This window comes from Stegostoma tigrinum, chromosome 30, assembly GCF_030684315.1.
Source record: "Stegostoma tigrinum isolate sSteTig4 chromosome 30, sSteTig4.hap1, whole genome shotgun sequence".
NCBI lineage: Eukaryota > Metazoa > Chordata > Chondrichthyes > Orectolobiformes > Stegostomatidae > Stegostoma > Stegostoma tigrinum.
In genome coordinates, this window is record NC_081383.1 from 4,462,934 (window position 1) to 4,475,848 (window position 12,915).

The 12,915-nt window shown below is 41.5% G+C and overlaps 1 protein-coding gene across 9 annotated transcripts in view; it reads left to right on the plus strand.

Moving 5' to 3' along the window:
• gatad2ab (GATA zinc finger domain containing 2Ab) overlaps positions 1-12,915 on the plus strand; it is a 137,306-nt gene that overhangs the window by 67,050 nt on the left and 57,341 nt on the right. For all 9 annotated transcript variants that reach the window (XM_048559794.2, XM_048559796.2, XM_048559798.2 and 6 more), the window contains one exon: positions 2,006-2,303. In XM_048559794.2, the coding sequence (XP_048415751.1) occupies positions 2,006-2,303 (298 nt within the window). The remainder of the gene's footprint in view (positions 1-2,005; positions 2,304-12,915) is intronic.

Consider the following 12,915-nt stretch of genomic DNA (forward strand, 5'->3'; position numbering starts at 1 on the left):
TCTACCATGCTGCATATGGTTGAATGCTTTCCTGACATCCACGTAGACAGTGTCTACTGAGCTGCCTCTTTTAATCATCTTTGACTCCTCTTCTAAAAACTCAAGTTAGTGAGACATGATATCCCATGCACAAAGCCAAACCGGCTACCCGTAATCAATCCTTGCCTTTCTGAATGCATGTAAATCTTGTCCATTAGAATTCCCTCCAACAACCTACCCACCATTGACATAAGGCTCACTGGTGGGTACTTCTGTTAGGAACATTTTTCGGTGATTGAGTACTCATTGGTTGAAGGTGATCCTGCCCATCTTCCTTGCGTGGGATATATTACACAGAAGCAAGCCATTCAACCTAACCAGTACATTCTGGTGTTTATGCTGTATATGAAAGTCTGCAACCTTTCCTTATCCAATTGTATCAGCACAACCCTCCATTCCCTTCCCCAGCTGCTAATTTCACCTTACATACATCTATTTCTTTCAGCTACTGCCAATGGTAGCAAGATCCATGTTCTTTCCACTTGGAAGTTTCTTGTGAATTTGCTATTGGTATCAATAAGATAAATAGCCTTCCTGATTACGTAACTTTTAAATGGCCAAAACATGAAACGTTTGAGACTCTTAATTGCAGTCTCATTGTCCACTTGGCAGTCTTAATTAGAGTTACTGTGTGCAAGTGTTCTGTGTGAAGATTGAGGAAATCAAGAATGTTTGTTCCAGTAATAGAATCCAGTATCATAAACTGCATTTGAGATGGATAAGATGAAGCATTGACTCGCCAGGTCTGAGCTTCATTAGTCCTAATCCATGAAGATCTTAATAATAAAGAGAAAGTCACCACCATTAGTGCACTTTGCTAAATTGAAAGATATTAATGAAATTGCAATTAACTTTGACCTTCATTTGACATGGAATTGAAGATATTAATCTGAAACAGAGGAAATGGTCACACCCTGTTTCAGACATTTTGTGTGTTTAAATGACAGTTAAGTTTTTTTTTTAGTTTTTCTCCTGGCTGTTGTGTAAGTGGGTGGAATTTTCAGTTGCACTGTTAAATTGGATGAAAAATATTTCAAATGTTAGCCTGTGGCAGTCAAAGGGTTCTGCGAACAGAGGATTGCAGCAATGTAGACTTGGGAAACGGGAGTTGTTAGAGCAGCAAAGGCTGCAAAATTCCGATGCAAGGACACTGATCTGTCACTTTGCCTCTTGATCAGTGTTTCCAGCTTTTTCTGTTCTTCAATCAAATCTCAAGTATCTATAATTCTTGCTTATGTAACATTGAGAAGAGTCAATTCAGTAGAGCTTGGTAGAGGTTTTTGATTTTAAAAAAATGGAGAGCTTCTGCCAATGGCTGAAGGACAATAGCCAGAGCACAGATTTAAGATGATCAGCAAAATAATCCAAGATTCGCAAGAAAACCAAAGCATTTTTTATGCAATGGGTGGTTGGGATTTGAAATACACACCATGATAGGTATGAATTAAATTGTACTCGTTAAAAGGAAATCTGATGCCTACCTGAAGGAGGAGTGATTTCAGGAGTATGAGCGTGTTGAAAGAAAAGGCTGAGTGGAACAACCAGGTAAAAGTTCGATGGGCCTGATGGCTGCCTTTACTGTAGTATTCTGAGATTGTTGGGAACATCCTCTCTAAGTCTACCTTATTAAACCCCCTCATGATCTTGAAGACCTCTATCAGTTGTTGCTGAATCTTCTCTCCAGAGAAGACATCCTCAACATGTTCAGTCTTTGCAGATTAGGTATTCTCTATCGGTTCTGGTTTCATGCTTTTTCATCCCTCCATAGTGCATCGGTGTCCTCTTTTAAAACCCTGTCTTAACAAGACCCCAAATATCCAATGTTTTGCAGGTTGTCCAATGAGCAGTTGCTGAGTCATCTTCAAGCAATCGAGAAAGAGGTTTTGAGGGAGAAGATATGTTTTTAGTGCAGTGTAACACTAGGTGGAGAAATCAAAGGTCCTAAGTACTTTGTCTTTTTTGACAGATATTTCTGCTATGACAGATGAAGTATACCGAACGCGAAGCCAAAAGAGAGCATTGGAGCGCGAAGGCCTGCATAACGATGTGGATATGAAGAAACCAAAAATGGAATGCTCCAGAGGGAATGATAGGGACAGTGAACTAGATGAAGTGAAAGGGGGAATGAGAATTAAAGCAGAACCCATCGATCGGGGTGGTGGTCGGACTCCTGGGTTTCTAAAGGGGCCGGGTGAAGTGAAAGCAACAATTAAAGTAGAAGTACAGGCCGGTGATGAACCTGTCGACATGAGCACATCAAAGATGTGAGTACACAGCCATAAATTGATCTAATTCGTTTAAAGATGCTCTGTATTTCTATAAAAGGCGAATTTGGTTTGTCAGTGGTATTACTAAAAAGAGACAACTAAGTACTTGCATTTGTGTGGCATATTTTCTGACCACAAGACACCCCCTAGCACTTAATATAGAACATAACAGCACAGTACAGGCCCTTCGGCCCTCGATGTTGTGCCGACCTGTCATACCGATCTGAAGCCCATCTAACCTACACTATTCCATGTGCGTCCATATGCTTGTCCACAGCAAAAAAAAGTTTTGGAAATATAGTTGCTATTGTAATGGCGGAAAATGGTTGCAGGACAGGAGGCGGCCATTTAGCCTGACCTGTCTGCACTAGCTCACTGCGAAAGCAATTCAGCAAGTCCACCATTCTCCAACTATCTTAGCCTTGCAGAATGTTTCCCCTCCCCCCATTGCCCTTCTGGTTGTTTTGCTGATCACCTCAAGTTGATGATCATTTGTTTTCAACCTTCTCTACTCAGTCTAGACCCCTAATGATTTTGAAAATTCATTGTGTCAACTTTTGTCCAACACTTTCTCCAATCAGCCCACATAAAGTCCCTCATCCCTTTAACCATAAGATTGTAAGATAAAGAGTAGGATTTGGCTTTTCACTCCATTGAGTATGCTCCACCATTTGAACATGGCTGTTGTGTTCTGAACCCCATTCTCTTACCTTCTCCCAGTAATCTTTGATCCCCTTACCAATCAAGAACCTATCTACCTCTGTTAAATGCATTCAATGACTTGACCTCCACAGCCTTCTGCGACAATGAGTTCCACAGATTCGCCACCCTCTGGCTGAAAAAATTCCTCTTCATCTCAGTTTTAATGGGTCATTCTTTCATTCTCAGGCTGTGTCTTTCCTCCTAATGGAAACATCATTCCACATCCATTCTCTCTAGGCCTCGCGCCATCTTCCTTGCTAGGCTTCCCCTCCGGTCACCTCTGGCCAGCTCCTCCCTCATGTCTTTGCAATTACCTCTACGCAATTGTAGTGCCATTATATCAGAGTCCAGCTTCTCCCTTTCAAACTGCAGGGTGAATGCTATAATATTATGGTCGCTATCCCCCAGAGGTTCCTTCACATTAATCTTCCTAATCCAGTCTGCCTCATTACACATCACCAAATCCAGAATTGCTCATTCCCTCGTGGGCTCTACCACAAGCTGCTCCAGGAAAAAACAACTTGTCGACATTCCATGTATTTCTTTTCTTGTTATCTCCTACCAGTCTGATTTTTCCAAGTCCATCTGCACATTGAAGGCCCCCATGATTATTGTAGTAGTGCCTTTCATACATGCCTTTTCTATCCCCTGATTTATTTTTTTCCCCCACATCCTGACTGCTGCTAGGAGACCTGTACATAACTCCCATCAGGGTCTTTATTCCTTTGTGTTTCCTCACTCTACCCACACAGATTCTGTGCCTTCCAAATCTATATCATTTCTTGCTATTGATTTAATTTCATTACTTACGAGCAAGGCCCCATCTGTCCTCCCGCCTTGCTGCCATTTTCAGTACAATACATGTCCTTGGATATTTAGTTCCCAGACCTGAACCCCTTGCAGCCATGTCTCTGTGATACCTACAACATTGTACCTGCCAATTTCAATCTGCGCTACAAGCTTATTTAACTTGTTCATATACTGCGTGCATTTAAGTACAACACTCTTAGCCCTGTGTTGACTGTCCCCTTCTCATAGTTGTGCCCTTATATTCTGTCCTGAAATTAGATTCCTGACCTTTTCCATTCTCTGCCCTATCACTTGTTCTGGAAACTTTAATAGCCTCTGGAAGCTCTCGCCCCTTTTAACTTCCTGTAATTCTGAGAAACTGAACCCCACCCCTCACTATTTGGCTTAAAACCCTGTTCAGGCCCTAGCTATGCCACTCTTGTAATTCGTTTTGCACTCTTTCTTGTGCCTTCACATCCTTCCTAAATGTAGTGTCCAGAATTGGGTGTTGGTACGTTAGTTGAGATCGAACCAATGCTGTGACTTTGAAATCATGACACCCAAAGATACAGTGAATACCTCAGTTTACCTCCCAAGACGGCACCTTAAATTTGTGGCCTTCCCTGGTACTGCTGCTGCAATGTTTGCCTGAATATTTGTGTAAAGCCTCTGGATTGGAACTTAATTCAACCTCCTAACCCAGGCAAGAATGCTACCACTTGCTATCTATGCAGCTGGCATGAAGTATTTTACCACTCCACTGACCCTGTGCTCTGATACATTAGCTAAACTGGCATAATTTTGATGCTTCATAAACTTAATCCAATACCTTTACATTGTCACTCACTGATCTTGACACATCTACAACTACTACATGAGGTCAAAAGGATTAAATAATTCTGCTAAGCAGACTAGATGAAATTTGTTGGGAGGAGGTTCCTATGGAATACAAACACTGGTATTAAGCCAACAGTTTGTTTCCGAGTTGTAATCCCAGTAATTTACCATATGAAGGCTGTTCAGATCCAACATAAGTTTGGAACAACAATATCTATAATTGTGCTGCTGACCATTTTGATTTGTAATTGGACTGGGTGCGTAATTCAAAAAAACTTTACACCACTAGCTATTATTTTACAGATACCTCGTGAATTTGTGTATTTTTATTGAGAAATAAATGAATAAAAATGCTGAGTAAACACAGGAACTGGAGACCACTGTTCAGCCCCACAAACCTCTTCCAGCATTCAGTTAGATCACAGTTGATCTACCTCTAATTTCCATACATCTGCCCTTGTTTCATAACCCTAAACATCATTAGCTAACAAAAATTTTACCACTCTCAATTTTGAAATTTTCAAATGACCTTTGCCTTCAATAGTATTTTATTTTTGACTTGGTGAGTACAGAAACCAGATAACCTATTGACATAACATCCATCAGCCTACCTCTAATTTTAAGCTCATGTCCTCTTGTTCTGCACTTCGCTCCAGAGGAAATAATTTCCTGATCTACCTTTATCAATGTTTTAATTGTTTTAATCACCAACTTAGATCACCTCTTAGGTTTTTGTTTGTGTTCAAGGGAATACAAGCATAATCCAGAATGTTCTCTAAATTCAGAAAACAACTTATTGAATGCACTGAAGCAATTATTTTACATGAAGAAAAATGTATTTCTGGAGAGAGACTTGGGTACAAACTGATCGGCATCAAAACATGATGCTTTTTTCAAAGCTGGTGGATCTTTCTTATTTCTAAGGCAAATTTAATTTTGCATTGAAATACAAAGTTGCAAATGCATCTCATGCAAGATACTGAGGATAAGAGAATATGTCTGAGGAGTTGTCAACAAAATTATTGTGCTGAGGTTAGACTGCTTCTTCAGTGTTGTGTCAAGTTCTGATCACTGAATTGCAAGAAATGTACTTAGTGGTTAAGAGTTAGAAGGAAAGATGTTGGCCCAGAGTTGTATACCTGTGTACGCAATTGATTCCAATATAAGATAGAAGCAAGGAAAAAATAAATCTGGAAAATGGCACTAAATGAAATGGTACACAGTCAAACCAGTAAAATGTCCATTTTCAGCTGTTGTAAAAACAAAATGTCTTCTAACAAATGGTGATCCACCTTAGACTTGTCTGCGTAGAGGAGGCGAGAAAATGCCTGAATTGGTTAAGAAACAATTGGATACTGTGGTGGGAGGAATTTCCAAGGCCCTTGGCTTGAATAAATTAAGATGGGAATGGGAACTGTACGCGATTCTAATGATTCTAGTTGTCTTGATTACTGTTAGAATGTCCATATAAAGCAGGTTCTTGAATGTTACAAGTCATCAAGAACAGTGATCCCAATTGTGGCAACATTGCTTCAACCCTGACATTCAGACTTATCTCTCTGATTTCACACCTTGATAGTTTCTCATCTCAATCCACTGCCCTGTGGTATGGTGACATGAAACTTCAGATGACTATCTCAGTTGGTTGGAGTATGGTGGCATAATGATGTTGTCACTGAATTAATAATTCAGAGGTCCAGGCTAACACTCAAAGATGTGTTCACATTACACATTGGAACGTGGTGGAGTTCAAATTTAATTAATAATCTCTTGAATTGAAAATGTAGTCAGTAATGGCTCTAAAGCTATCATCTATTTATTGTCCTTACGATTGACTCCAGAGCCACAGCAATGTTGTTAAGGCCTAACCACTGTCTGGACCTGCTGAGCTGGTTGCTCAATTCAAGAGCAATTAATGGTGGGTAACAAATGTTGTTCAAGTTTCAAGAAAGTTAACTAGACTAAGCTTCCTCCTAAGCTTGAAAAAGAGCTTCAAATATTGGGGCAAACTGGGGGCCTGTATTCTCCAGAGCTTCAAAGAAACAAGAGGTGATTTCTTTGAAACCTTCCAAATGCTTTGACATGATAGATGCAGGTAAGATGTTTCCCTGGTTAGAATGTCTGAAACTAGGAGTGGGGTGTTGCAGTTTAAAAGTAAGGGAGATACCACTTGGATCAGAGATGGAGAGAAATTTCTTCGCACTCGAATGGTTATGAACATTTGGAATTCTCTGCCTTAGAGGCCTTTGGAGGCTATGTCTTTGAGTATGTTTATCATTTTGAACAGTGGGTAGACTTGATGGGCTGAATATTCTACTCCTGTTCCATGTTCCATACAGGCAAGACATTACAGGGCATAGGGAGAATAGATAGAAACTTCCAACTAGTTGGGCAGCCTTCTAGAAACCAGGGCAGAGCTTAATCTAAAAAGAGCTAGATCTTCCAGAAGTGAAATAGGAACATTTTCAAATCTGAGTAATTGATTTTTGTTGACTAAAAGGTACTTGGATTTCGATCACAGATCAGACCAGGTCTCTCTGAATGAGCGGGCTGAAGGGTTAAATGACCTAATACTATTACATATCTCCATGCAGATGGTATGGGAAAGTGTTTAATTGGGGGAGGGGAAATTACAATGCTATTAGACAAGAACTACAGAGCATACATTGGGATCAGCTGTTCCCCGGGACGTGCACGACAGAAATGTGGAGGTTGTTTCGGGAGCAGTTGCTACAAAGTACTGGATAGGTTTGTCCCACTGAGGCAAGGAAGGCATAGTAAGGTGAAGGAGCCTTGGATGACAAGACACATGGAACATCTAGTCAAGAGGAAGAAGGAAACTTACTTAAAGTTGAGGACACAAGGATTGGACAGAGCTCTAGAGTCTACAAGGTAGCCAGGAAGGAACTGAAGAATGGACTCGAGAGCGAGAAGCGGATATGAGAAAACCTTGGTGGGTAGGATCAAGGAAGACCGCGAGGCATTCTATACTTATGTGAGGAACAGGAGGATGGCCAGAGTGAGGGTAGGGCCAATCAGGGATAGCGGATGGAACTTGTGCGCAGAGTCAGGGGAGGGTCTTAATGAATACTTTGCTTCAGCATTCACCAGTTCGAGGGACCTTAACGTTTGAGGAGAGCATGAAACAGGCAGATATGCTCAAACAGGTTGATATTAGGAAGGAGAACGTGCTAGAAATGTTGAAAAACGTGTGGATAGATGAGTCCCTTAGGGCCAGACGGGATATACCCAAGGCTAGTACGGGGATTGAGGGAAGAGATTGCTGTGCCTTTGGTGATGATCTTTGTGCCCTCACTGTCTACTTTATTTTAGTCAACAAAAATCAATTACTCAGATTTGAAAATGTTCCTATTTCACTTCTGGAAGATCTAGCTCTTTTTAGATTAAGCTCTGCCCTGGTTTCTAGAAGGCTGCCCAACTAGTTGGAAGTTTCTATCTATTCTCCCTATGCCCTGTAATGTCTTGCCTGTATGGAGTAGTACCAGATGATTGGAGGGTGGCAAGTGTTATTCCCTTGTTCAAGAAATGGGATAGGGATAATCCTGGGAATTGCAGACTGGTCAGTCTTTCTTCTGTGGTGGGCAAATTATTGGAGAGGATTCTGAGGGACAGTATTTTTGATTATTTGGAAAGCACAGTTTGATTGGAAATTGTCATCATGGCTTTGTGAGGGGCAGGTCATGCCTCACAAGCCTGATTGAATTCTTTGAGGATGTGACAAAACATATTGAAGGCAGAGCAGTGGATGTGGTGTATATGGATTTTAGCAAGGCATTTGATAAGGTTCCCCATGGTAGGCTAATTCAGAAAGTAAGGAGGCATGAGATTCAGGGAGACTTGGCTGTCTGGATACAAAACTGGCTGTCCAGTCAATGACAGAGGTGGTAATAGATGGAAAATATTCAGCCTGGAGCTCAATGACCAGTGGTGTTCCGCAGGCACCTGTTCTGGGACCTCTGCTCTTTGTGATCATTATAGATGATTTGCCTGAGGATGTGGTACAGTGGGTTAGTAAGTTTGCTGATGACACAAAGGTTGATGGAGTTGTGTATAGCATGAAGGCTGTTGAACATTGCAACGGGCATTGACAGGATGCAGAGCTGGGCAAAGAAGTGGCAGATGGAATTCAAACCAGAAAAGTGTGAAGTGATTCACTTTGGAAGAGTGAATTTGAATACAGACTACAGCGTTAATAGCAGGATTCTGGGCAGTGTGAAGGGAAGAGAGGGATCTTGGGGTCCAGTTAAATAGATCCCTCAAAGTTGCGACCCAAACTGAAAGGGTTATAAAGAAGCTGTATGGTGTGTTGGCTTTCATTGGCAGGGGAATTGAGTTTAAGAGCCGTGAGACTATGCTGCAGTCCTATAAAACCCTGGTTAGACCACACTTGGAATATTGTGATCAATTCTGGTCACCTCGTTATAGCAAGGATGTGGAAGCTTTAGAGAGGATGCAGAGGAGATTTACCAGGATGCTGCCTGGACTGAAGGGCACGCCTTAGGACGAAAGATTGAAGGAGCTAAGTCTTCTCATTGGAGCAAAGAAGGATGAGCGGTGTATTGATAGAGGTGTACAAGATGATGAGAGGCATAGGTAGAGTGGATAGCCAGAGACTTATGACTATTATGACTAGACAATGACTATTACGAGGGGGCATAATTTTAAGGTGATTGGAGGAAGGTTTGGGGGAGATGTCAGAGGTAGGTTATTTACACAGAGAGTGGTGGGTGTCTAGAATGTGCTGTTGGCAGTGGCAGTGGGGTCAGATACTTTAGAAACTTCTAAGCAACTCTTGGATAGGCACATGGAGAATAGTAAAATTTAGGGTATGCAGGGTAGATTGATCTTAGTAGGATAATAAGTTGGCACAACATGGTGGGCCGAAGGGCCTGTACTTTGCTGTACTGTTCTATGTTCAATATTCTAAATGTATAGAAACTGTTTACTGTTGATTCCTGCAGTGAAGAATGATGGGAAATCTAAGTGACTTTGCAGATAAGTGGATCAGATGTTTTTGAGATAGCTGTACTTTGCGTTCGATGAGTAAGTGAACAATTTAGATTTCAGTCAAGATGTCTTTCTATGCAGAGGTAATGCTGTCAACTGGGAATAATATAGAGAAAAGCCCTACAATTAGTGAAGCGGAGCCAAAGGTCCTATTGCTCATCCCTCTCTGTTGATAAGTAGTGAAGTTTAGATTCAAGGCTCAGGAATATCTGGCTTAAGGTAACCTGTTCGCAGTATGAAAGGTCTGTCAAACTCTACCACCACATTTACTTTAGTATCTGTAAACGAATATGGGGTGAGGAAAGAAAGGCAGCAGAGGAAGAAGGTTTATTGTATATTTGAGAGATAGACTAACTTGCTACTTGTGAATAAGCTCATCCGAGGATTCTTTCTTTGCTCGTGTTCTTTTCCATTTCCGATGTAAGGTTAATAGCAACGTCCTGCTAATGTTGGGGGACTTGAAATAAAATCTCAAAAATGTTGGTAATGCTCAGTAGATCAGCAAAAACTTGAGAGAAGCAGGCATCCCTTCAGTTCAGTGATAATGGGAACTGCAGATGCTGGAGAATCCAAGATAACAAAGTGTGGAGCTGGATGAACACAGCAGGCCAAGCAGCATCTCAGCTGACGTTTCGGGCCTAGACCCTTCATCAGAGAGGGGGATGGGGAGAGGGTTCTGGAATAAATAGGGAGAGAGGGGGACGCGGACCGAAAATGGAGAGAAAACAAGATAGGTAGAGAGGAGAGTATAGGTGAGGAGGTAGGGAGGGGATAGGTCAGTCCAGGGAAGATGGACAGGTCAAGGAGGCGGGATGAGGTGGTAGGTAAGAAATGGAGGTGCGGCTTGAGGTGGGAGGAAGGGATGGGTGAGAGGAAGAACAGGTTAGGGAAGCAGAGACAGGCTGGGCTGGCTTCGGGAGTGCTTCCCCTCCCCCCACTGCATCCCAAAACCAGCCCAGCCTGTCTCTGCTTCCTTAACCTGTTCTTCCTCTCACCCATCCCTTCCCCCCCCACCTCAACACGCACCTCCATTTCCTACCTACCACCTCATCCCGCCTCCTTGACCTGTCCATCTTGCCTGGACTGACCTATCCCCTCCCTACCTCCTCACCTATACTCTCCTCTTTACCTATCTTCTTTTCTCTCCACTTTCGGTCCGCCTTCCCCTCTCTCCCTATTTATTCCCGTTCCCTCTCCCCATCCCCCTCTCTGATGAAGGGACTAGGCCTGAAACGTCAGCTTTTGTGCTCCTGAGATGCTGATTGGCCTGCTGTGTTCATCCAGCTCCACACTTTGTTATCCCTTCAGTTCAGTGGTCTTTCAGAATTTATCAAAGTCTGGAGAATGCATTTCAGACTCCAGAAAGCAATGGAACAAAGCTCTACGAACCAGCAGTAAAATTCATTACTCCCTTCAATCCTAACTAACCTGCAAATTGCCCTCCAGTTGGAAATGCTGCCTTTGGTGTATCAATTTGTATGAAATATTTTTCAGCATTGATTGGCATTCAGGTGCAAAAGCCCTGGTTAATTTTTCTCTTCTACCACTTAAGAGCATAGGAACAAGAACGGGTCATTTAATCCCTCAAACCTGTTCTATCGCTTCATGAAATTATGGCTAATCTGCTGCCTGAAGTCAATTGCCCCATATCCCTCAATAGTTTAGATTTGCAAAAGCCTGTCACTCAGGTCAATTGTTAATTTTAAGCCTAAGTTCCAAATTTCTACCTACCCATATGTCTTCCTCATTATTTTGAAAGCTGTGACCAAATCATTGCTTAACCTTCTAATGAACAAGCAATACATTTTTCCTCCATGTTGCCTTTTATGCTGTGGCTAGTTGTAAGAGATTTTAGTACAAACTGGAAGCTTGTGCAAATCAGTAACCTACCCAAATTCAGGCAATCTATATTACTCAACCCCAAACCCCAAGTACCCTTACTAACTCCCTACAGCTGCGAATACTGAATTGAACTATTGTCGTCCATGCATTTTTTGTATCAACCTCTACTCCAATTTATATCTATACTTTGCTCACTAAAAATGACCGATTTGCAAAATAGTATAAAATGGCAGATGTCACTGAGGATACCTAAGGCAAAATCTGAAATTATTAACTGTGAACATGGACGTATAAAGAATTATGCATTTCTGGTAACGTGGAATAAAGATAATCTGGTCCCTCAGATTAGGCATCAACATTATAATTAAGATTAATTAATGAAAGGGAGCTGAGATTAAACACTTGATCATTTCCATAGCCAGTTATATTTTTACACTTGAGCTGTCACACGGACTGGAAAATTTCAACTAAAAAGGGGGAACAAGAGTTTCGAATGAGTAGAGACAACTGCTTTGTATCCTTTGGGATAGCCTTCTGATGTCATTACTCAAAGTTTACAAGATAAATATTTGCTTGACCATTGAATTGTTTTATTTTCTCTTCACAAGTTGCATCCTTCCAGTTTGAAAAACTGAAGTTTTCTCTCCCAGTAGGAGCTTTCCCCTGCACTCCACTGCCCCACCTCCAGCCATTTCAGCTCTCATTCTCCACTAGGTCATTGTATTGTTCACTGACGTTGATAAGCTGCCTGTGTCCACTAATTTCAGCAAGAAGCTCTAAATTTATATGATGGTTCTATAGAGTTGCTAAAGTTGGGCTCGTGTTGAGTTAACATTGGGAGTAACATTCATGATCCAAGAATAATATGAATTACAAACTTATTTGAAACTATCAAGAGCTGTTTCATTTTGAAGGGCGAGCTATATTAAAATAGCTGCTTTTTTCAAGCACAATGCATAGATCTCATTTAAATTTAGTGCGACATCATGGATCAGTAGAGCTACTATTATGTTAGACTCGCCTCATCACATTATTGTGTTTTGCCTATAACTAGGACTCTGGGTAAAGCTAGCTCTGAACACTTTGTTACAGAAGTATGATTTGATGCTGTTAGACGATCCCCAACTTAAGGACTTGAAAGATGAATTGAGGCAGAAAAGTGCTTATGCGTGGTTCGTGTGCGATTGACTTGCATATTGCTGAGATTCCAATTGCATTACCTCCATTAATTTCTTCAACTGCCAACGTGGCAGTGACACAAAAGCTTGGAATGGTCAGTGGTATCCAACAGCTCTCTCACTGAACTACATAATAGAGCAATACTGGTGACGCATTCTGATTATCAAGCCTTGCAGCCTAGGGAGAAGCCACAAATGACAAAGGTTATCATTGTTTTAGAGCTGGATTTAAT